General features: G+C 47.5%; 1 protein-coding gene across 1 annotated transcript; it reads left to right on the top strand.

The window, feature by feature from the left end:
• The first annotated feature begins 2,549 nt into the window (after positions 1-2,549).
• Positions 2,550-21,920, top strand: WSCD1 (WSC domain containing 1). Its single transcript, XM_041425361.1, has 9 exons — positions 2,550-2,606; positions 9,129-9,820; positions 12,508-12,622; positions 13,079-13,263; positions 15,828-15,949; positions 17,912-18,077; positions 18,567-18,731; positions 19,457-19,657; positions 20,693-21,920. Exons 2-9 carry the CDS (start codon positions 9,394-9,396, stop codon positions 21,043-21,045), a joined length of 1,734 nt encoding a protein of 577 aa, XP_041281295.1. The 5' UTR covers positions 2,550-2,606; positions 9,129-9,393; the 3' UTR covers positions 21,046-21,920.
• Positions 21,921-25,725: the final 3,805 nt, after the last annotated feature.

The raw sequence follows: 25,725 nt of genomic DNA, 5'->3' as shown, positions 1-25,725 counted from the left end.
GCATAATTTGATGTATATTAGTAAAACTAAGACAAACAGCAAACAAAATTCTCAATTAACATTCACAGTTCTCATATGCATTGGACACAGTGCAGTGCTTTGCAGGATTTTCTATAGCCCAGGGATCTAACAGTGGAAAGAAGAAAACAGATGCCCGGGGACCCAACTTTCCAGGCTGAAAAACCCCAACTCTGCCTGTGTCCAGAGCTTCACCAGAGCTTTCATTCCATTAAATCCACACAAGGATATCATTACACTTTTCTAATAATGAACTGTTTTGTTACATCCACTACTGTTCTAAATGGGAATTAGGCACAACGTGCACTTAATTTAGGTTATGAGTTGAGCTGGAAAAAAATCTAAGCATATTTCCAAGACAAAGAGCTGAGATGTTTTATTTCCCCCCATTTGGTGAAGAGAACTGACCCCAAAACTTCACAACTTCACACTGTCCCCAATGTTTCCTGGCAGCCTCTGCCCCCAAAATGTCCTGAGCTGCCTGGTTCTGAGGGCTGGGTTCAAACCCCTTGGCTCAAAACATTAACAGAAAGACTGTGGTTAAATGTTGTTTGAGACACCTGAGGATGCTAATAAACAAACTGGCATTAGAGGGGGTTCAATGCATCGGGGCTCTGGTTTTACAGACCCCACCAGTTTGTCTGGGCTTCACCTGTGTTTAGAAACTGAGGCAGAGCAGCTGTGAGACCCCCAAACAACAGCGCTTGTTTTCATGCCAAACGTGTGCCAACAGCTCACATGTCAAAGTGACAGCAGGTCCCCGGGATGCTGCTGTCACCCTGCAGCTCTCCCTGGTGCTCTCAGTGCAGACCCTGCCAGCTGTCCCTCCTGCAGCCAGGGTCCCTTCCTGCCACACCTCTGCTGCCCACGCACGTGCTGTGGGCCACGCCAGGACTGTGGTACATTCTCAGCATCGTTTTTGTCACTGAGAATGCTGACTGCATTTTCTGCCACTGCTTCACCTGGGCACAGTCCTGCAATTCTATTGATTTAGGCCCCAACCCAGCACATTTAAAAATGTCATTACATTTAACATTTGATTAATTTAATTTCAGTGAAACTAAATTAATTTCAGAATTTTACAGCCTTAAAGCTGTACACCCACATGAAGGTTGGATGGGTTGCAATCTAACAGATGCACAACTTGTTGGGGTTGAGAATAGACCTTCACCCATTAGCATTTTAAAATTTGAATGTTACACTGCTAAGCCTCAGGGTTTTCCGTTTATCAGAATTCACCAAATCACTGCAGAATTGCAGCCCTGTCAGTCCATCAGGTCCCAGAGAACACTGGCTATGAGCAAAAGCACTTCAGTTGTTCATGTTGAGCTTAACAACCAGGTTCCTCTTCTCCAATGCCACGTGGAGATGGGAAAGCCAATGTCATTTAAGTAGTGCCAGCATCCCATTGTGGGGCTCAGACCCCACTCTTGGGGTGCAGTGCATGGAGAGATGCACACCCCTGCATCACTCAAGTCCATGGGACCTGTCAGAGCATGAAGCAATGTGCAGCATACTGAGAGGAAACAGGATCAGTCCCCACGTGGCATCCCAACTCCCTCTTTCCTCCCACATCCACAAAGCCAGGCATGTGTTGGGTCTGATGTTTCTGACCCACGCTCTGTGGCACAGAGAAGAACCAAGGGTCGCTCCCATAACCACATTCTGTTTTGACTCCAAGAGATGGATCTCCACAGGTTTCATTAAACATGTGTAGACCATAGGATATTTCAAAACCCTCGGCAGGGGTACAGCCAGCCCCCATTTAAATGCAGGTGCTTTAAGAATAATTATCAGTTGCTCAATCTCCATGTGAAGCAGCAGCAGGACGGAGCTGGAACCTGCAGGGAAGGTGGCAGTGCAGGCAATCCTGAGGATACCAGCAACTGCCTTTCAGCTCTCACATTTATAAATAATTTATTTCCAGCCACCTGTGACCAGAATAACAATTTTCAGCCCGAAATCTCCAAGCTGGTGCTGGGAGGCCGTCAGGGGCTCGCTTTCCCGGGACCGTCTGGACCTGTTGGGAAGGGGTCCGGGTCTCCAGAGGGGCAGCTCTGAAGGGATGTGCCCCTAGCGGGAAGAGGCACGAGAAACAAACACGGAGCATCCGTTCAGCTGATCGCATTAGGGCTTCTCGCTGCTGCTGCTGCCACTCAGCTCTCTGCCAATGCAGCCATCCGTGCGTTTGGACAAACACCCAGGCAGAGGGAATGGGTAGGTCTGGAAACGTCGGCAGCTGCAGAAGGCTGCAGAGCTCTGCCGTGAAGCTGCCTTAGAGGAGAGGCTGCTTCCCCGGGCAGGGCAGCGTTATGAAACACGAGCGCCCTGGCTGGGCTTGAGGATTTTGGCAGCGCGGCGCGGCCGCTGCTCCCATCCTGCCTGGTGGCGCAGGAAGCCATGGAGCGGCTCCCCCCGGCCGGGCCCCGCAGGGCGCAGGACCCCGGCGCCCCGGCCCGGTGAGCCGCAGGGACCCCGAGAGCGGCAGGGACCCCGAGAGCCGCAGGGAGCCCGAGAGCCGCAGGGAGCCGGAGAGCGGCAGGGACCCCGAGAGCCGCAGGGAGCCCTGGAGGGACGCGGCGGCAGGGGTGAGCGGGGCTCGGGGCGCGGTGCGCGGGGCGCGGGTCTCGGGGCGCGGTGCACGGTGAGCGGCGAACGGTGCGCGGTGAGCGGGGCGCGGGGCACAGGGCACGGTGAACGGGGCTCGGGGCGCGGTGCGCGGGGCGCGGGTCTCGGGGCGCGGTGCACGGTGAGCGGCGAACGGTGCGCGGTGAGCGGGGCGCGGGGCACAGGGCACGGTGAACGGGGCTCGGGGCGCGGTGCGCGGGGCGCGGGTCTCGGGGCGCGGGGCGCGGTGAGCGGCGAGCGGGGAGCGGTGAGCGGGGCGCGGTGAGCGGGGCGCGGTGCACGGTGAGCGGGGCGCGGTGAGCGGTGCGCGGTGCACGGTGAGCGGTGAGCGGGGCGCGGGGCGCGCAGCGGGGCCGGGCGAGCTCCCGGCGGGGCGCGGGGGCAGCGGAGCCGCAGACCCGCACGGCTCCGCGCGTTCCGGGATTACCGCTCTGCGCGTGCGAGCCGAGGCAGCGGCAGGATTAGTAGGGAAGGGCAGAGGGAGCAGGATTTATCAGCTTTTCCGATATGCATTACGGCCTTTTGTAATGTTCCACTGGATTGCACGGGACTTTGGCTGGCTGCAACAGGGGCTGCTCAGCCACAAAAGAAAGGTGAGGCTTTTCCTCTTTTTCTTACACCGTTCAGTATCTGCCTCTGCGAGCCGTGTGCCAGCTGGCCTGGGCACGAGCAATAACCGGACAACTTTTTCGAGACTGAGGCATCAGCATTCATTGCAGTCTCAATGACTATTTGTTTTACTAAATTAATGCACAGCGTCTAAGTAAAGGGGCTGAGCAGCATTATTTACAAAGACTGCAGGTTGCTCTCGAGATGCCCTTCCCCAAGCATCCATGGAACATTATACTTGAAAAGTCAGCAATGGATACTGCAAGTGTGTGTGTGTCAGAGCCTAGTGAGGCAGGCTGGAATGCTCAGCTTCTCCCATCAGTTTCTGGAGCATCACCGTGCTGAATAAATAGACTGTCAATGTTTAGTAGGTGAATGTTGCAGGAATTCAGATACTGAAGGGTTTATGAAAGACAGTTCTAAAACACCTATGATTAAGTTACAGAGCTGTGCGTTCTTTTAATTCTAGTAGATTTCCTTGCACACAGGGAAAGATCTCATCTGTAGATCCTGTGGGCTGAGGCAAACATAAATATATGGTACATTTGTTACAACATTCTTGTGCAAAACTTCAGCCACACACCACATAGCAGCTTTTGGAAACTGCAGATAGAGCATCATTTGCTGGGTGGTTGATCTCTTAATACCTAAGAACATACATCATGCATGAATGTTTTATTGCTAATTAAATACTTTTGAGATACAGTAACAGTTTGCTGAAAGCTTTCAGTTTATCAGAGAATGGTGACAGCAGACTGTATGTTACCTCTGGAGCACACATCACTGTTTACAGGATGCACACACAGGGATGTGGACGCACATGTACACCTGAAGTGTGGGTATGCATGTGTCTGCACGCATCTCTTCCACACTGGCATGGAATCAGTCCTACTGATTACTGCATTTTGACTTGAGCTAGGTAAAAAGTGTGGGATTAATGGGGAAATACCATGGTGTGATCTCTGCTCATGCTGTCCCTGAGCACTTTCCAAGTCAGCACTCTCACAATAAGCCTTGCAGGACCATCTGCCTCCCACAGGCTTCTCTGCATCCCTCACCTCAGGCTCACCAACAACATTATTGTCTGGATTTATACCTATGTATGCTAAAAAATTGGTCTTAAAAAGCCAAATATCTGGTGAAAGAGCCACTGGGACAGGGTTTGCACAAGTTAGTGCCAACTTCTCCAGCCTCAGCTGCAGCTCTGCTGTGTGGCATTGCCTTTCCCTTCCAAAGCTGAATTATCTGTCTCTGTAAAACGCCTCCTGTCTTGAATAAACAGGGCATAATATATATTTTAAATTTGTGTTACTTTCAACTTGATTTGACCAGTAAATGGACTATAGAGTTTTTCTTCATCTTTCTGCTAGCTCCACATAAAGATTTTTTCTTGTTTATCACAGTTCAGTGTTATTTAAAGGTTTTAACACAATCTCACCATCAAAGATAACTTTGCAATCTGATTACATCTTGTAGCAAGCCCACGTGTAGCAAGCAATGGTAAACTCACTGGAGAGCCCTCTCAAGCTGCAAGACTTTTCACCACATCATGTGGAGAAATTTGGGGGCTTCTACCTAATTTCCAGCTTATTGGCAGACCTCCCTTGCTGGGAGACCTGTGGGGTCAGCACAGACACATCCTCTAGCAAGGAAAACTTTGTAATTTGTAAGAAGTGCTTGAAGTTTCTCAGAATGATTGGAATAAAGGGAACTGCAAATAGTTGACAGGATCCCAACATCAAATCTGTGGCTTCGTAAGAGTTTTACTTCCTATGTGCATTCACATAATTTTATATTTGTCTTGATTTTCCAAAACACTGAGAAAATGGCAGTGTGTATCCAAGGAAAAGGCTGCAAGACAGAATCCTTCAGCCGAGGCCTGACTGCATTTGTCTTCAAAGAAAGCTGACAAAAGAAAGGAGAGACATGGAAGAGGGATGGATTTTTCTAAAAATAGTAATCATGAGTCCAATTCCCTTCAGTTTACAACAGGAAACATCATCTTGCTTCCTTGCCAACAACTCTGAATTTGCAAAATCCTGCTGGTCTTTAGACAAGGACCAACTCTTGATGACCTGCAGCTGTCAGTGCAGCACTGACCCGAGCTTCTGCACTGAGCACACATCAAGGGACAGTCCTCAGTTAAGCAGCCCTTCACCTGCGAGTCTGGGGCTGTTTTTCAGTGTCTTCAGCCTTCACCAGCATTCATGGCATCACCAAAAACATTCAGTCTTCCCTTAAAAATTCTGTAAATGCTCCTTCAGCTGGGAGAGTAGAATTGCTGAGAACTTTATCATGTTTCTTTTATTTCTCTCTGCAAATACATTAATGCAGCTGCCTAGTGTGATATCCTCTGTCACATTTTGCGGGTTCATTTTGGAAGCAAGGTACTGATCTGCTTTTCCTTATAGCAACTGTTTTGGTGGCAAGAGATCCTTTCCCTGCTGAAGTCCCAGCACCCTCTAGATCTGTGCTTCCACTCACCATTTCCAAAGCTGATAATTTCCAGTGCTAATTGTTGCCCTTTTTTTCAGTGCAGTGTTAACCCTTTCATTGCCCTCTTTACCTAGAGGTCTCCTCTGCCATTTAACAGTTCTCACTGCCCATCGATTACCCATCATTGTCCTTTCAATTATAATTTTATGATTTACTAACAACTTCCAATTCTGATGGTCCTAAGCTCCCTTTGGCTGCGAGAACTGATAAAGAGGGATAGAAGCCTTGTTTTCTTCCATTTAGCTGCATTCATTTTAGGTGAAACATGCATGAAAAAGACAAATGCCACATTTTCTATTACAGATACTAGTTATTTCCTCCTTAGTCTTTCCTTTTAAATATCATCATCAGAAGTGATGCACTTCAGCTCTTTTAGGCATACTTTGATGATATTGCATTATGCAGTTTATGGAAAAATCAAATGACAGTTTTTATTTCAGCAGCACTTTGCTATTTCCCCACTAAAAAGCAACATTTAATTTTTGAGTTGCACATTTGCAGCAGTGGTTGTGGGCGGAGAGTCTGCTTATTTATTTGGTTGGGTTTTACTAGAATGTACTGTCATGGCAACTGCTCTAAGGGTGAGTGCATCTGGAGGTAATTCGTACGCATCATGTTGAATGCAGCAGAATTGCCTTGTTCCATTTAAACTTTTTCAACCACTGGGCAAGGGCAAAGTTACTCCTTTGAGACTCCAAAGCAGCTTCTCCTTACTAAACAAACAAATACATAAACAAACTTGGCAGAGCACTAGGAGCAATGCCAAATATTTCTTGATGTTTGGATGCAGAGTCTGCTGCACAGTTAATTTAGGTCCAATACCTTGGGTGTTTTCCCCAGTTCTGCTGATGCACAGAAAGCTTTCCATCCTGCTCATGGGGAGGCAGAACATTCTGCCCTGCCCTGCTGTTTGGGCAGGCCTTGGCCAGACTGGTCTCCCTCGGCTCCAGGAGGCATTGCCACGTTCTGCCCAGTCAAATGCCAGATCCTCTCATCCTGGCAATGATGTGGCCTCCAGATGTTCCATTTTACATCACTGCAAGCATGGAGAAACTATCAAAATCCACTGACCAGCCACACAAGTGGTGTTAAAAGGGACTAAATTGGGCCAGTGATGCAGTTTCAAGCATAACATGCCTGACCTTTGCTACATGGTCCTGAAGGCCCTTCTCCAGCCAGAGAGCTCCAGCTGTCCCAGCATGGCCTCTCCAACACCAGCAACAAGGACTCATCTGAGAACTTGGGCCTGAAGCATCTCTCTCGGTGAATAAACTAAAAGAGCTGTGAAACCCTGAATTACAGATGGGCGGAAATGACTGCAAATCTGATATATTTATCTACTCTTATCTTTCTGCTGCGGGGGGGTGGGGAAATCTTAAACCTTTTGAACTCGTGTGTGACCGCAGCCATTGCCATCTCACACCGAGGGCTTGCTGCAGCTTCCCTGGGCAGGGCTGCCTCGGGCAGCGTGGGCAGCTGCCCTGCGGAGCCAGCCTCGCCTCGAGGATCTGCACCGAGCACGGGCGCCCCAGTCCGAGCCTCAGCTGCCTGGTGCCTGCACTCTGCTTGCTTTCAGATCACACAGCTCCACTGGGAACTGCTCAAGTTTACGGCAGCCCCGTGGCAGGAACGAGTAGTGAATGAAATCCCACCTGTGCTCATAGACAGTATTTCTTCGGATGAATTAGTGCAGTAACATCCTGCAGGATCTAATTATGGCTAATTTTCCATTCATTTGTCTCAGTACATCTGACCCTTTTACTGCAATTCTTGAGCACTCACAACATTGATCAGAGATTTAACTCTAAGGGTCAGCTCTTTAGCTGGTGTAAATCAATGCATTTTCTTTGGCTTTGGAGCAGATCCGAAGGGAGGTGTGTAACTTCTGCTGCAGAGAGAGCAGTCAGAATTCACTGAAGATGCTGCAGCCTGGCAGTGCTTTGCACCTGCTTGTGCTCACCAGCCCTTGGAGAAAGAGTAGCAATCAGCACATTGAATACTTCTGGATATTACTCAGTCCTCTACAATTAAAATCAGCATTCATGTACTTAAAAAAAAATACCAGTAATAAAAGTACATAAATCAGGTCTTCAAGATCACCTGCATTGTAAGATGAAAGACAGAGACTCCTGGCTTGTGACAGCCTCATTTAGGAATTGAGGCTAAAAGGTCACACAGAAGGAATTCAGGCTCAACTGACAAAAGATTTAACTGAGCCTTAATTTATTTTTGTCCTAGAAGTTTTGGATCTTTGGTTTGGTTGCTACCTAAGACAGAAAGAATTTGCATAACCAAATGAAAAGGAGAATTGGTGGAGACTAAATTGGTAACATTTCTTTAATAAAGCAGCATAAATGAGCATCCATGAAACTTTCAATCAACAACTGAAACAAGAAACAGTGAGCACATGTTCATCGCCAGGACTGTGAATTTCAGGAGTGTGCCCCAACTGCAAGCTAAGCAAAAGTCATAATATTTTCTTTTCTGGAAAACACTGCATCTTTTCTCAACACTTGCCTGGCTCCACAGAGAAAGGATAGACTGGGAAAAAAAGGAATTTATGGGGAGATGCCAGCTTTTATTTGCCACGGGAGGTTAAAGGTTCCCCAGAGTACAAAGGAGCTTTTCTTGCCCAGACAATCCCATCGTGGTACACATCAGCACAACTAAAGCTGCAAAGCTTAGCAACAGTCAAGAGAGATCTGCTGAATTTGAGCTGAAATTTTTTCAAACATCCACTAGTTTTTCTCCACACACATTCCCACATCAACAGTTGGCAATATGAATTCACTAAAAAAAATATAGTGGGATCTCTGGTTTCTGTTAAAGCAACACACACAGAACCTCCAAATATCCTTCCAACATAAAGCCCAACTTCTTTGTGCTGCACAGAGATTAATAATTATTATCTTATCTATTGTGAGTTGATGCAATTTCTTTTTTCCTCCCACACACCCACACTTCTGTTTCCTTCTGATCTTCATTTGTAGCTGAGCTACTGTTTAGCTGAAAGGAAGGAATTTGGTAATACCTCCCTAAAAAGATGCCTGTGACAAAGGATGGAGATGTTGGCTATTGATAAAAGAAAATAAAGAACTTATTTTCCAAACATCCCAAGAGAAATAACCTCATCATTAAGGTATTTCTTGTGCATTCCAAGTTAAAAGGAAAAAAAAGAAAAAAGTCTGAAGATCTGAAACTCGCTTGAGCTCAATCTATCGTTCTCATTTGACTGTAGTTCTTAACGTGCATAATTATAAGCAACAGAAGGAGAAATGCTCAGATAAAGCCAAAAGAGGTGGGTGGGGGAAAGTCACCCTGATGGTGGATGTTTTCAGTTTGGATGTGAACCAGCCTTACACCCCTTGGTCTTTCAGGTTCCAGCATCGGCCGTTGGGCAGCTCGGCAGGGCACGATGAAGGCCTCGGCCCGGGAGCCCGCGGAGCCCCTGGGCCAGCCAGGCGCCTGAGGCTGGCAGCAGTGCCACGCCAGCCTGGCCGCTGCTGCACACCCCTGGGAGAAGCTTTCCATCAGGAGCGGGCACCGAAGTGATGGGCTGAACTTATGGGAGGAATGAGTGTCTGGCCAGGCGAAGATCTGGAGGCCTGTTGGGAAGCGTGAAGGGCCAGTTTCAGTAAGGGCATGGCCAAAGCTTTCTTCAGGCTACAGAAGTTTCTCCGTCGGATCCAGTTTCTGCTCTTCTTCCTCACAGCAGCTTACCTGATGGCTGGCAGCCTCCTGCTACTGCAGCGGACCCGCTTGGTTCTCCAGCAAGGTTCGCGTGGGACCCCCAGTAACCAGGCCCTGCCGGTGCCCGAGGAGGTGAGCAGGGTTGGGGTCGCCGAGCCCCGGAGCCCGCAGAGCCCCCGGCCCGGCCCCAGGCTGCTGGTGGGCATGGATGCGCTGCAGGAGCCGGCCCCGGACCAGCGGCACAGCCCGCACTGGCTCGCGTCCCGCAACTCGGAGCTCAGGCAGCTGAGGAGAAGGTGGTTCCACAGGCTCAGCAGCGAGCAGGAGCCCCTGCAGACAGCAGGATTTAAAGCAGTGAAGCGCACTGCCGAGCACAAAGGTAAGGGACGGGCCCTGCCCGTTTTCTGGCTGCGCTCTGCTGATCCCGAGCAGACACAGGCGAGCACCTGCGGCTCTGCCTTCCTCCTTGCTCATCACCACTTTCAAAACTGTTCTTAGCATATGCCCAGGCCAAAGCACAAAGGATCCATGCTGGGTGACTGCTGTGCTCCCACTGCAGCAGCAAAGTATGAGCTGTAATCTTTGATGCTTTGCCTTTTAGAAGAACTTGTTGTTCTTAGAGATGTTTCACTGGTAATAAAACAGGAATGGGATCTGGATGACTAGACACCACATTTCAGAACTGTGTTTTAGTTTGTTGAATAAATTTGCCCAAACAAAAGGGCACAAAATCCCACAAAATGGGTGCCACATCGTGCTACTTACTGAGGGAATTGTCAGAAATGGGAATGAGAAGGTGATAGTGGTGGGAGATGAGTCATACAGTGTGAGTCAGGCAAACTGAACTGCTGGAGTTACCTGAAGCTCCAAGGTGCTCCACAGATGCTTCAGAACACCCTGTTGGTGGCAGATTTTGGTGACAGAGGAGAGACTGAGAACTGCTCAGCCAGGGCCTTGCTGAGGTTCTAGCTACTGATGAGAGGGGCCAGGAGAACTATTTATGTGTATGTCTCACCATATTGAACTGTAGACTCAAATATACATAATTTGAATATCTGATTGAACATGAAAGGGGCATTATTAATAACAATATTGTTAACAAGCACTGGAATGCCTTTGAAGGTAATTAATTAAAACTTAACTACCTACGTAGAGCATGTTATCTTCTCCAATTCATTTCTAGTAAACTTAGAGGCTTGTTATTTCATTATGGATCCCTTTCAAGACCTAATGAACTCCTCCGTGCTTATAATGCTTGATGATGTTTCAGTGGTGCCCTGTGGTTCTGCTTAGCAGAGCAGCATTGTCTGGCCACGGAGGCTGGGCTCATGCACCCCTCATGGGTGTCACCCTCATACGGCTGTGGCTCCCAGGCAGTACAGCTCTGCCCTGGGGAGCAGAACCCTTAACCCAAGCCACAAACGATGGCATGTCCCCAGCCTGTTGTGAACCTCCCGGCTCGCTTTGCCTCGCTCTGCCTCCACCCAGCAGCACGTGGCCTTTGGTGAGAGAATCCAAGTCCTTTTTTTCCTCCAGGTCAGGCTATCTCACCTGCTGACATTGCAAGTGGCTCAGGGTAGGGACCACACTTTTCCTGACAGAGACACTGAGAAATACTGTTAGCACAGCTGTGAGATTGCTCCCAGTGGATGGAGTTTTCCAGTTCCCCATGCCTGGTTCTGCCGTTGAGCAGGGTGCAGAGGTGACAGGGGCTGTATGGCTGACATGACGTGACGTGCTGCTCTGAGACTGTGGCACCTCCGTGACTCAGTCGTGGCAGGATGTGGGTGAGAAGCTGCTGCCAGGCTGGCCGTGGCTTGGGAGGGACACGGGGAGGAGAGCACACGGTGGCTGGTCTGCCCAGGACCCCCAGGCTCTTTGGCCCCACATCCTCAGTTTTCTGCTGCTACAGGTTTGAGTCAAAGTACTCAAATCAAAAGTCTCCAGTAAAATGTGGAGCACCTTTGTTGCAAGTGTGTGACTCCCACCTCGTTAATGGTGCGCTGGGGGTGTGTATTCACAGCTTGTGAATTTTCTAATTACACATTGGCAAATTACTGTGTGCAGGTCTTTGAATCTACTGTTGTGTTTGTGATATTTAAATGTTTGAGTTATTATTCCTGGCTCCAAAATCCCTGACGGAGCAACTCAAACTTCCTTTTTCTTGTGGATTAGTTAATATAATGTTTTTTATTTTAATTTTTCACCATATATTCTTTTCCTATCCACATTATTTAATGTGTGCTTACATTATTTAATTTCCCTGTGTTATCATCTCAGTGTTATTTCTAAAATAAAATTTCCTTTTTTCCTTCATATTTTGATGATAAAATGTACTTATAGACTTACAACTGCTGTATAATAGTGGGACTCCACATCATCGTTCCAACTGTATATTAAAAAACGGGTTGGATTTTTAGAGTATTTTGTTCATGACAACAAAAATTAGGCTGAGCACTGAATGCAGTCTAAGAGAAACATTTGTCTTTCCTATGCTAAGTAAAGCAAGACATATTTGAAGAGATTCTTTTGCACCAGAGAGGAGATAGCTCAGTGTGATGGCTACATTGTGCTGCCTAGTTAAAAGTGAATTTATCTTTCCATTACAGTTTTAATGTAACTCTCTATATCCAAAGAAAATTGATTTTCTTAATATTTCTCTTGCACCATCTCATTATCAACTAGAGATTTTAAAGAACACTTGGGAGAAATCCAACAGGATTTCTGGAAGTTTTTAGCATTTGAAGGCTACATTCTCCTGTACTTTAGAGAAGCGCTGTGTTTTGTCACCCAAAGGAGGGAGCTGAGCAGACAGCAGCTGCAGTCCTGGTGGGCTGTGGAAGGGAAAGTCTCGTTTCCTTTTTTCCCGTTTCCACGGGACAGTGGCACTGGCCCCTTTCCAAGGTTCAGCAGCAATGGAGAGTCTGCAGAGGGGTGGGACCCCAGCCAGGCTGGGGCTTGACCAAACGCAGCCTGCTTGCAGCGGGAGGCACTGGATAAGCTTGGGATGGATTCTTCCCTTCTGTCCCAGGTACACTGCCTAACCCTGGTCTTGCATGCACACAGGCACCTACATGGGCTGCTTCACTCACGATTCCAGGGAGAGGACACTGAAGGGAGCTGTCTTTTACGACTTAAGAAAAATGACAGTAGCTCACTGTCAGGAAGCTTGTGCTGAGAGGTGAGTGGTGTTTTTTCATTGCAAGTTTTCTCTTTTTTGACAATAAGCGGAACTGAATTTGAAATGGGAAAAGCATTCCTATGTTAAACACACAGCATCTATGAAAACAGTGATTATCTCATACCTTCAGGCACAGCATAGCTCTGCTTGAAGCAGACTGCTGCACTGCTGTCTATTCTCTATGGCACCACGGCTACTTACATTATATTCTCTATTGTCCTGGACAGAAGTGACTGTTTGGTTAAACAGTCCTTGTAAGATATCTATCTTTTGTTAGACATTGGTCTCTAGCCCGTAGCTCGTTGAGGGGCTGCCCCTGCTGAGGAGGCCACGCTGACTCCAGGATGGACTCAGCCCCAGAGCAAGGCAGCAGGAGCACAGGGGACGTGGGGACGGGCTCGTCCCTCCCTCAGGTACAAAGGCCCCTCTGTGACAGGGCTGTACTTCTGCTTGCAGGGCTTACAGCTACGCGGGCCTGGCCTCCGGAGCAGAGTGCTACTGCGGGAACTCGCTGCCGGCCGCGGCCGCCCAGCCCCAGGAGTGCAACAGCGAGTGCAAGGGGCAGAGGGGCTCCGTGTGCGGGGGGCTGGACCGGCTCTCGGTCTACAGCCTGGAGCAGCTGCGGGCAGCAGCCCGGCCACGTAAGTGCGGTGTGACCGGGCATGGGAGGCCACACGGAGAGATGCCACGGCCAGGCCGAGCACGGCGGCTGTCCCTGCTGCTTGTCTCGCTCCGTTTGCCACCAGAGTTTGAAGCAGCAAAGGACAAAGCTGCCTGAAGGGCACCATGTCCATTTGCTGCTGGTCTGGTCCCTGGCTCCTCCCCAGAATAGCAGTGCTGCTCACCCCCCCAGAGCGGGGACATGTGCCTGGCACGCTGCCTCGGGGCTGGGTTCCTGTCACCAGGGAGGAAACTCAACACAGTGCAGAGTGACTGCAACAGGAACGCAATTTCAGCTGAAAAAACACTCCCTTTGGTAGCTACCGAAGGGGTACCAACCCACGTGTGTTTAAGAAATAGCCTTGGAAGAAGTGCCCTGTAACAGGAGGGCAGAAAAGGACTCAGATCAAGGCCACCCTATGCTCATATGATGCTAAACAAAATGAGTAATCTGTGACTGCGAGGAATAAGTGGAGGCCAGAAAGAGCCACATCAATCCCTTTCCTGAGAGAAATGAGACCAGAGTTTTGCTTTTCCATGGAGTTCTGTTTCAGCAGGAGTTGGGAATTTTGTTCCATCTTTAGATAGTCCATCGTTACCCCATCGTTCAGTTAGCTGCCATGGGGGACTCTGTGGATAAACCTTTAGGCAAACACAAAGCACATAAGAGATCTAAACTGCTGATCACTCTTTGCAATTGGCAAGCTCACAAGACTTTATGGATATTATTTGCTGAGAAGACACACCAAGACCTTAGGTTGTGCCAGTATCGATGGTCCTTCATTTCTTCTTAAAGACAAGTCAAAGTTTGTACAATAATCCAACCAGCTACATATAAATTATATATCAGAGGTACACAGACCTAAATTGCTACTGTCAGGCTGACAGGCATGTTGGCAGGTTTCCCAGGACATGCATCGCTGTTTAAACCCCCAGCATGAAATATATATACACATTCCTCAGGAAAAGACAGCATTTAATTTTTTTTAAAGTATTAATGAATTACTCCTCAAATTAGTCTAGCCTGAAGCTAGAGCTGTAATTTTCTTGCCCTTAGTAATACCTGATAGTTGTCTGTTTGAAGAATCCCCCTGACACAAACCAGCTGAGGGGCCAACAGAAGTATTAATCATAACGAACGAGTATGTTAGAAAGTAACTCTGAGACTGTAAAGGCTCCCATGATTTACACTGTGTACTGTAGAGCACAGACCTCACATAAGTCTTTTACACGGAGCAGATTCTGTGGCATCTCCACCTAAACACTCCCAGAGAGGGTTTGCTCTCTCCCCTCTCCGCACCGTGGTTCCCCGACTCCTGCCCCCATGTCATGGTAAGGAAGCCCATGGTGTGCAGCTGCGGCAGCCAGGGTGGCTGTGGCACCCGAGTCCTTCCCCCCAAAAAGCGGGCAGACCACAGACACCCAGCTGTTTCCAGTGTAATCCACAGATCCATCCTGCTCCCTCCTGATGCTGGTGTAGGCAGGTCAAGCTTTCTTTCTGACTGCTGAGAAAACTCTAAACATGTTTGCAAACATTTGTTTCAGGAATATATATATATATATATATATATATACACATCAGTGTGAGATTTAGCAGAAGACCTTTCAAGAACATCCTGAGAAGTCCAAACACTCCTTTTATTCTTTGGTGCCATGCTCAAAGGGACCTAGTCCTAAGTAGATTCCTGTTTCTTTCAGCTTGGGTGGAGTTATTTTATTTTCACATCACCTGAGTCATCCCAGAGATCCAGCTCTGCTTCTAGTAAATGGTCTGAATAGTTACAAGAACAAAATTTAAGCAGCTTCTCCTTAGATTGCTCTAGGCTCTTGCTAGAGAGTCTGGGCTTTTCTGCCAAGAAATTCATGCAGAACCAATTTTTTTTTTTTCCCGTAACTGCACCACGTCTCTCCTGTCATTCAACTCACTTCCCACATCAGTTCTGGCAATACTGTCTAAGGGAGCAATAGTGCCAGGCTCTGTGGTGTTTCCACAGAAGAGATGGAATCAGAGGCTGGTGCTGAAGACACAGAGGAAGCTGATCTCCCTGAGCAGCTGACAAAAGCCAGGGTTAGAGTCTGAAGGGCTGCAGCCAACTCCCTTGGCCCGAAAAGGCGTGGGAGCAGAGGGGCAGCTGAAGAGGAAGGTGGGTCTGATGGAAGGGTTTTCAGGAGTCATTCTGATGCAGAAGAAGCTTTGTAGATTTTTATTAGGGCTTTTAACTCATTGTGGGGAAAGCAGGCCTTCAGAGGAAACTGGGACCTGCAAACAATAGCGATGCCCTCCTCTGGTGGAATTTCACTCCAACTCGGCGCTGCAGCGCTGCTTCCCGTGGTTAGTACAAAGATAAAGGCATGTGCTCCCTTCAATACCACACGATTTGCAACACGTTTTTGTAGCATACATTACAGTTTCTCTTATTTCTGCAGCCTTTGTAATATAAAATTTATTATTTTTTGCTTCTGAACCTAATATTATTCTTTGTGAAAGAGGCGGGATACTACGGACATTGTTTTCTTAAGAGAAACCTATTTCATATCCCCGCAGGGAGGAATGTTATCTATCGAGGATGTTTTAGAGCTCCAGAAAATTTAACAGACACCTTTCCAGCCTCTTTGATACAGCCCAATTTGACGGTGGAGATGTGCTCTGAATTTTGCTCCAAGAAAGTAAGAACAGTTCTCATTTCACATCCTTTCTTTTATTGTTATTTTAAATTCTAATCTACTGAGGGGAGGACAGAGATTAGTGCCTTAGAGCTTTGAATTTGCAAATGAGTTTCTAAAGGACAAAACTCATCAGAGTAAATACCCAGTGATGCATCTGGTCCAACTGCTGCAGTGGGGATGGCGGGAGGGAAAGTCATCAGAGTGGTGCCACCAGACATGATACACAGGCAAGCTGCTCTAAGTAATGAGTATCGACCGAGAGGAAATCGATACCGTTTCCGTGTCACATTCCAATCAAGCCCTGAGCCACATCTGCCCCCGCTGCAGCTCATGGGAGACATGCAGCCAGAGGGTGATGTGGGCTGGCAGCACCCCAAACGGGGCTCCAAGGGAGCCGGCTCTGCTCAGGGAGCCACGCACAGGGCACCAGGGCACCCTCTGCCTCAGTGGCTGTTGGTTCCCTTCCCTTCCTCCCCACTCTGATGGGGCTGGGTTTCTCTACATGGGGTTCACTAAATGGTCAGATTTTGCCGGCAGCCACATTCAGCCTCATGCACTAAACTCAACATTCAATTACTTTTTGCAGCATCACTAAATTGATTAAAACTATTAGCTGGCTGATTACAGTGCTTTGAACAGGACCCGTGGCCTGACTGCAATCTCCTCTCCCACAGAATAGGCAAATAGCCTCAAGTTGCACCAGGGGAGGTTTAGATTGGATATTAGAAAAATTTTGAGATTTCTCATGCAAAACCCACTCCAGATTTCTCTCCTTCCTCACTCATGTGCTGCCCAAGCCACGGGAAGGTTGTGCAGGTGAGGGTCAGCCTGCCCTGGGGACAGACACTGCACCACTGGCACCCTGCACTGACCACCTTCTGAAGATGCAGGAGGACAGAGGAGCAGTTATTCTGTTGCCTCACAGAACCTCCAGCCTTCCAGAAAAATGCATCACTTGCAGAGGCCACTTGGCATGAGGTACAAGGAACACTCTTATTCTAGGCTGTGTTTGAGGGCAGGGATACTTACTAATTTCTCAAACTGAGAAACACTGCTTCATTGTAAAGGAAAAAATTCTGTTTGCAGGCAAACCCAGAACTGTTTTGCCCTTGGATCAAATCTGTAAATAGTTTTTGACAATGTCATATCTCATTCGCTAAGTAAATGTTGGCTGTTGGGCACACACAGCACATGAGTTGCATTCGACTCCTTATCAGAGGATGAATGCATGGGAAGAGCAAGAGATAAGCTGCTCAGCAGTCCTGTCACATGCTTCCAGATTCCAAAAGACGTTTAAAAGGCAAAAAGTGTTGATATGGAATAGATGGACTGGAACGTTCTGCACTCAAATACTCCCTGAACTTCCTTCAGCCCGCCCACACAGCCCCGCGCCACCCAGAGAGCCCACGGGGGACTCTAAAGCAACCCAAATCTTTCTGGTAAACAGTAGAAAATCTGAATTTTAGGGCCAGTAAGCAACTGCTAATTTCTTCAGCAAATATTTAGCACATTTCCCTCAAACTTGTTTTAATTTTTACCATTATTAGCCCAGCAGCTGGGGTTCAGTACCCCACCACTACACAGCTTTGCAGCCTGTTACCCTTTCTTGGTAATATTGGTACACCAAAAACTGAATTACTCTGCGTCAAATCCATTAAAAAACACTTCTTACAGACAAGAATTTTCCTTAGGAATTTACTCCTTGCAAGCAACACTAACTTCCTCATGATTGCACACCTTAGTAAGCTTCCTATCTAGAAGCAAGGTGAATTTCAAACTTTACAAATACGAAGAGAGTAACAGGAAAGTAGCAGGAGCTTTAGAATGACAACGCTTTGATCTTGACAGTGAATCTTTATCTTGGCGTCGTGAAGATTTATTTTCTTTGCATGGCAGCAGCATTCCCTGCAGGCTGCTGATGCCACGGCACGTGCGCTGCGATGTGCTTTCCCTCTTTGGCAGGAGTTCCCGCTGGCAGTGATCCGAGGGCAGGAGTGCTACTGTGGGTACCCCACCAGGCGCTTCTCGCTGCACGAGGGCACGGACGGGCGGCGCTGCAGCGGGAGCCGCAACGCCAGCAGCGCTGCTGGGGGAGAGTACTGCCTGGTCTACCAGACACCCGTGCAAGGTACGCGCTCCAGCCGCGCTCTGCCAGGGCCACCGCTGCTGCAAACAGCCCCCGGGCCCCCAGGGTAAAGGTGATCTCGTTTGCAGCAGTCTGAGCCACAGTAGTGGGTATCACCACATGGGCAGCAGTTTAGGAACAGTCTTTCTCTAAATTCCCCTCTTGCAATCATGCTCGTGAAGATGCATCTTTCCATTCTGCCATTACGCAACACCTTTTAAGACAACTCGCTGGCAAGTACAATGGTTTGTTGCAGCTTTATCAAAAAAGCATTGCTTTACACAAAACCAGCAGAAACCTCTTTGAGGATAATATCTTTGGCCTCGTACAGCTGAATTAATTTTAGGAAGTAGCTGACTCACAACCAGACCAAATTGATATGCTATACTACTAAGAGAGAGAAGGAGGAAGGAATAAACTGTAATCAAGAGCTGTCTGTGGAATTATTAAAAAGCCACAATACTAACAATGAAGTATCTTCTCTCCTCACAGACACCCGCTGCACGGATAGGAAATTCTTAACCACCAAATCCAAAGTGTTTGTTGCTTTGTCAAGCTTTCCTGGGGCTGGGAATACGTGGGCACGCCATCTGATAGAGCACGCCACAGGATACTACACAGGAAGTTATTACTTTGATGGAGCCCTCTACAACAAAGGTATGGGGTCCCAGGAGATGGGACACAGGCAGCCTTCCCAAAGCACAGAGCTTTACTTACTGCCCTGTCATCCTTCTGCTCGAGCCAGCAATGGCTGTTGCTGTCGGCACGTTTGGTACAATTGAAACACGCCTGGGCCGAGCAGCCTCCCGCAGTGCAGATGGCAGCAGGGACAGCTCCAGCAGCACGCTGCTCTGGCACGCAGCTGCCCTCACAGACAGCAGCCAGGCTCTCCATTTGCCAACGGGCACGCTGCCTGCACTGGTGCCCCCTGCACACACACATGTGCTGCTCCCACCTGACAGGCTGGTCCAAAAGAGCAGCTACCTAAACACTGTGGGTAAGACCCGTCAGCAAACATGTAGGTTAAATTTTCAAACATTTCTAATTACTCTGGGAGAACAGTATCCTGAGGCAACAGAGGTTCAGCAAGCACCAAGCACTGGCCCTGTGAAAAGCTGCTTCATTGCAGTGTGGATGAGGATGAGGATGAGGATGAGGATGAGGATGAGGATGAGGATGAGGATGAGGATGAGGATGCCTCCCCCAGCAGAGGGATAGCCTGGCTGCCAGCACATGCCCAGCGTGGTGGCTGGGCTCCAGCCATGCTTCAGCTGATTGGTACTGTCACACCAGCTTTACACCACTGTAGGGAACAATTTAGTGGGAAAAGGCACAGACATATAATCAGGCAAAAAAGTCAACAATCCTATCTTGTAAAACAGGTTTTAAAGGAGAGAAAGACCACTGGAGAAGTAGAAGGACCATCTGTGTGAAAACACATGAAAGTGGCAAGACAGAGATTGAAATGTTCGACTCGGCGATCCTGTTGATAAGGAACCCGTACAAATCACTGATGGCAGAGTTCAACAGAAAATACGCCGGGCACCTGGGCTATGCCACTGACCGCAACTGGAAGAGCAAAGGTGAGCATTACCCCAACACAGACTGGTTTGAAAGCCATCTCCTCAGTGTGCTGGGAAGGGGGGACACACTAGGACCTGAGTGAGTGCTGCTAACAAATTCAGTGGGACTTAAGTCCTGCCACAGCTGAGATCAACCCCAAAACCTCTGACACCTGCACAGTGGGAGCAGTTGTGGTCTTGCTGTATGTCCACCCCCAGAGGGGAGGGGAGAGCAGCAGCATTGCCACAGGCACACGGGAGCATCACTGCACTGCTGGGCATAGAAAACATGTCCATGTACAAGACTCCTCTGCACAGCCCATTTGCTAGGCTGAGGTGAAGAAAATTTGCCCCTACAGCATGTAATAACCATGAGAAATCTAACTTAAGGTCTGGAGGATCCAACGGAGCATGACATTTCATGATGGATATTTTACAGCACTGCACAGGTGCTACTGCATTGCAGAAAAATAAGGATAACAGCAATAAGTGGACCTGAAATTCAGTGTCCCCTGAACACATGAAAAGGCTTCAGAACCTGCCTGCCACACTTCACGTGTTTGACTGGCAACTGGCTGGTGACTGCAATTTCCCCACTGCATACACTGCTGCATTCAGACTTTGCAGCAGAAAAACCATTTGGCTTCCATTTCTCCTTGTACATATTTTAGGCATTACAGCTGTGGCTTGGCAGAGGGCTGGGGGGAAAAGTGTCCTGTGTCACAGCACATTTCTTTCCCAGGCTGATGTATCACCTTTCAGCAGTCACAACTCAAGACCTATTCATCAAAAACTGACAAAATAGCCCCCAGAAAAAAGAAAAAGTCTGCTGGGGATGTCTTTCCCATACTGCAAACTGCAAATTGTTACATTTCAGCCACAAATGCTCTTTGTCCAGCCCAAAAGCTTTCACTAGGACTGTCTTGACTTCAGGAAATTAAATTATCAAAGAGAGCAAATAGAGATCAAGGTATCATTAATGTCTAAAGCAAAGGAAAATTGCTGACATGCAGCATGGCTAACAGTGTCTCATTTTCTGGTTTCCTGGCCATCCAGAGTGGCCGGATTTTGTGAACAGCTATGCCTCCTGGTGGGCCTCCCATGTCCTGGAGTGGCTGAAGTATGGGAAGCGCCTGCTCGTTGTGCATTATGAGGACCTGAAGCAGAGCCTCATCCCCAAGCTGAAGGAGATGGTGGAGTTTCTGAACGTGACAGTGACAGAGGACCGGCTGCTCTGTGTGGAGAACAACAGGGACGGGAATTTCAAGCGGTCTGGTGCTAAGCAAAAGAATTTTGAGCCATTCACCCAGGAAATGAAAGATCTTATCAACAGATACATCCTGACAGTGGATGAAGCCCTAAGGGGAAGAAACTTCTCAGGGCTGCCCAGAGAGTATGTGCCAAGATGATAGGCTGCTATCACACTACTGTGGTTAAAAAGGAAGGTTGTTTTGTTTTGTTTTTTTCTTAAAAAAATGGAAAAAAAAACCCAAACAAAAAAACCCACAAACAAACAAGAAGAAAAGCAAAAAAAGAAAAAAAAAATGAAAAAAAAACAATCAAAGAAGACCAGATCTCTTTAGCAGTTATGGCAAAGATACTTGTGGAGGCTGCTGAGCAGTGCAGCAGTTGGGAATGCTGGGTTTTGTCAGCCCCAGACAGCCCCAAACCTGGCTCCAGGGGCATGGAGGAGACCCCAGAGGGGTGGCAGAGAAGGGAGTGCCACCTGTGCTAGGGGCTTGACACAGGTTTCTGCACCTCCATCTCTTCATCTGGAGAGTCATGGTGGGTCTGGGGGGACACCAGGGCCAAATGTCACCACAGCTCTTGGTTCTAGAAATGGTCAGCTGGGAAGACCTGGAGAACAGGGGCAAAGGAGGCGAACCCCAGTCCTTCTGGCCCCAGCAGGGGTAGGATCGCACCTCCTACCTCATCCCTGAACCCCTGGAGGAATTCCAAGGCAGTCCAACCTGGAGAAACACAGCTACTTAGAGCTGCCCTCTGGAGCCCCCTCCAGCAGCCCTACAGGTTGGATTTTTAACTCCTGCGGTCACCTTGGGTGTGTTTGACCCTGCAGGTGGCCTGTGTGCAGTGGGGAGAGAACAGGGGCACCCAGGGCTGGCAGGGCAGCTGGCCCCATGATCCTGGGCCACTGGAGGTGGTTAATCCCAGTAGCCAAAGGGGCTGTCCTGCTGCAAGATGCTTCTGTTCACGCGAAGTAAAGGATTTCTTAAAAATTTGAGTGAAAATACTAATTTTAATAAAACAAGTTTATATAAAGGGAGCTGAACTTCCTCTGCCTGTGTATCACTGGTACCTTAAAAACAATACAGGACATGGAGTACCCTTCAACCCAAGTCTCTCCCTGTTTACACCCCACATGTGGCTCATCTCTGTGCCACCTGCCTGGTGTGGGGCTTGTTGTGGGGCTGTCACATCCCCATCCCTAACACTCAGCGCCTTCCTTGGCAGTAAAGGTCTCAAGGGCCACAAAGGTGTGAGGGATTGCGGTGGACTGAGCTGGTTCACAAGGAAAACAGGAATTCTTTTTGTTGATGCAAGGGGTACAGTTCAAAAAAACCAACTCAGTTTGGGTGCTGTAAGCCCAGATAAAGACAAGTGGTGAGACCTGAGGTGCCTGTGCAGGGGGGCACAGCCCTCCCTGGGACACCACGCAGCCCCCGTGCAGGAACACAGCTCACACACACCTGTACACCACAGAAAAAACCCAAATAATGCTGTGCCAGTACCAAACACCACAGGCAGTACAGAAACACCCGGGTACAGAAACTTTCCCATAAAGCAGAAAAATAAGGATGCTACAGAACAGGACTATCACCATCTCACTCTGATTTAGTAAAGAACTGATTATTTTGGAAATTATGCATTAAAGGTCTTCCAAGTTTCATTTGGGCAGCAGTTGCTGTTGAGGGATGTGGGTCACATCCCACAAAGTTTGAGCCCAGATTATGGAAGGAGCACAGATACTTCACAGAAAGAAATTCCTCTTAGCCTCACTGAATTATATGCCTGAGACCGCAAACCAGGATTTGGGCCCACCACAAAACATGAAGATTATGAGAATGACATTTTATTATATTGCCTTTCCAATCTTGTCTAGCATTACAGGATCATTTAAAAAACATTTTGATCATTTCAAACCTGCAAATGGTGAGCAAGGACTGGCTGTAAACTCTCAAGAAGGCAATTTAATTACACATATGTCCTGTAATGAAGACTCTAGGTGGCTAAAATTAGAGCTGGCAAAAATTATGAATATGCATTAGCTCTGTAATGCCAAAAATCAGCTCATTTAACAACAAAAAAATAATTTGTAGCCAGCCATTTCTTAACAGCTGAGACATAGGGGCTGCCTCTTTATTTTTTTACATTTTGTACAAAATATGTATGCACGGTTTATACATCATACATCTGTATGTACAGACACATGAGCGTATCACTTGCATGCTCTGTCAGGGTTCTTTTATGATCACAGGAATAGTGAAGGACTTCATGGGTCATTGTGTATGATCCACACCAACGGCCTGGACAGAGCATAGCTCACACTGTCCTTCCCTGCCACATCTTTTTTGATCAGTATTGTCTTTTAGCTGAAACAGCTCTTCATCTTTACCTTGAGATGTGTTCACAGATATTGATCACATCCTCTCTCAAGCTCAATCTTGCTAGGGCAAATATTTTGTGATCCTTTACCCAATTCCCCTGCAAGGCAGATTTTCCTCTCAATCATCTCTGTGCTTATTGCCCTTAGCTTTAATTAACCAGAATGTCTTAGTTAAAAAAAAAAAAAAAAAGGGGGAGCTATAATGCCACTGAAAGCCATGTTGATGTTCACTCCACATAGACTTGTTTTCTTATTTTCTATTCAAAATATTAGAAATGGAAGAAATATGCATACAATTCCCTCAAGCTTTTAGTTTTCCCTATTGAACTGCAGCTAAAAAGTGGGTAAACCATACAAGAAGAGAGGGCATAATGGGAGAGAAAGTGGTTTTTCTTCCTGGAAACCAACTACAAAATAAAGCCTTTAAAGCAATCCTAAAAAATCACAAATGTCATCATCAGCAGTTCTGTCTTTCGGCACTGCTTTATGAATTTTCCTTTAAGCACATTTCTTTTAAAATCCATTACTCACTGCTAAGACCAAGCTACAATACTACTGCAGCAATATTAACCTCTATGAAATAATTAAAGGATGGATTATCAGCATGAGACCTTACATGGCACCTTTTTGGAACCTAATGTGTGTTCCAATGGCCTGGATTATAATGAGATGTTCAAATATAAAACGTTGAGTTACCGCTTTTGTCAGTTGTGACATTTCTTCAGTCAGAAAGATCCAAATTCCCAGCTGCATTACTTACACCTTACTTTTGACCTTGGATGGTTGAGAGCAATCTTTAAGGAAGCTATCTCTTTAAATCTCCTTTTTATATTAGCATTTAATTATACTAACAAATTTCCTGATGTACAATTACAATGGACTGTAAATCAGCTCTTTCCCTTTGAACCATGATGTTGCATTTTTTAGCCTCCTGCGCACTCAGACCAGCAAACACATCCATCTCTCACATCCATCTCCTTCTATGTAGCACTTATTTATCTTCAGTGGCTGGCTCCCAGACCAGCAGCTTTTCCCATCACAGGACTCCACTCACCATCCACACACCCTGGTTCTTCAGACTGAGGGCCCTCAGGTTGCACCATCATATTCCATCATGCATACAAACAGAGTAATTCACAGAAAATGCTAAAATCTTATCAGCAAGTGTATCATTTCTAGACTTGGGGCATGATCACCACTAATGGCTGCATGGTTTTGACCGAGCTACCTGAAAGAGCAGCAAAGAGGAGAATGGCTTCTCTTAATCACATGAATCAGTGTCAAACAATCCCTCAAATGAAGACAAATACGATTGAAGTGCATTATTAAATGTTTTATGCAATAGTTGAGATGATGTGAAAGGCCCAAAGATTTTTAAATTAAATCAGCTCTGATTGAAGAAATGTGATCTCATCAATGCAGTCTCTCCCTGCCTTCTTACTGCAGAGCTGTGTCCTGCCCCTGCTCTTGGAGCCTGCTTGTCACACCCCTGCCTACAGGAGGGTGGTCTGCAGGTACCAGCTTGCCTCCTGCCCACCCTGGAGACACCAGGGTGCAGTTCAAGGCTCACCAAAGCCTTGGCTAGAGCTCCTTCAGGTGCAGGGAACAGCACCCAGCTGCCCACATGGCTCTTGCTGCTGTTGCCTTTCAGTGTGCCCAATGGAGAGCTCCAGGGTGTGCAGGGAGGAGAGGCTATGGAATCACAAGCTCTTAAAAGTACTGATAACAAAAATAATTTCCTCCTATGAACCACAGTGGAGAGACCTTTCCAGGTCCATTCTGCAGTGGTGGGGTGGGTTGGAAGCAAACTGCATTATCTGGAGCAGTTGCTGCAGTCACACAGTGGCTGGATTATGAGCACTTATCCTGAAGGCAAAGCAGACGATCACAGCCCTTGGATTTTTATATATGTCAGAAGCTGCATTAACCTATAATACTTCTGAAATAAAGCACTTAGTATCACCCTAGCAAAATTATACAGCTCATTTCATAGGGAAAAAAAGTTCAAGTCACAATAAATGAAAAACACAGAGAGAGAAGTGATTTAAAGGCAACACCTTGCTAATGACAAGAACATTTCTTTGACGAGTGAGGTTATAAAGGAGCAGTCTGGAGTACAACTGCATCTTTCATGAAGCATCAAATATGCTGGAAAATAAACCAAATCTTCCATGCTGACTTACCCTATTACAACGATGCTCTGGAAAATTGTCAAACACACACAAACAGGTGGAGAGCCCCGGGGCCTCTGCACTGCCTGGGGGGGCACAGGGCTGGGACCCCACCCTGCAGCAGGGAGGGCAGAGCTGGGACAACTCCCACCACCCAGGGGACAGGGCACAGCTGCACCTGAGCCACTGTGCTCTGGTGGAGGATTTCTGTTAAAAGAATGTGCAGAACATTTGTTTTCTTAGAAACACTCTTTTTTCCACAGTCACTCATTTAAATGGATTCCACTGTGCCT

This window comes from Onychostruthus taczanowskii, unplaced genomic scaffold (assembly GCF_017590055.1).
Source record: "Onychostruthus taczanowskii isolate IOZ18803 unplaced genomic scaffold, ASM1759005v1 scaffold89, whole genome shotgun sequence".
NCBI lineage: Eukaryota > Metazoa > Chordata > Aves > Passeriformes > Passeridae > Onychostruthus > Onychostruthus taczanowskii.
Note: the sequence above shows the minus strand (reverse complement) of the source record. Positions and strands in the feature narration are given on the sequence as shown.

What these genes read in the sequence shown, in the direction of transcription:
- WSCD1 (XM_041425361.1), top strand. Translation starts at nt 9,394, where the DNA reads ATGGCCAAAGCTTTCTTCAGGCTACAGAAGTTTCTCCGTCGGATCCAG. An exon ending in CAGGAAGCTTGTGCTGAGAG is followed by an intron (nt 12,623 to 13,078) that starts GTGAGTGGTGTT and finishes TTCTGCTTGCAG; the next exon opens with GGCTTACAGCTACGCGGGCC. An exon ending in CTACCAGACACCCGTGCAAG is followed by an intron (nt 18,078 to 18,566) that starts GTACGCGCTCCA and finishes CTCTCCTCACAG; the next exon opens with ACACCCGCTGCACGGATAGG.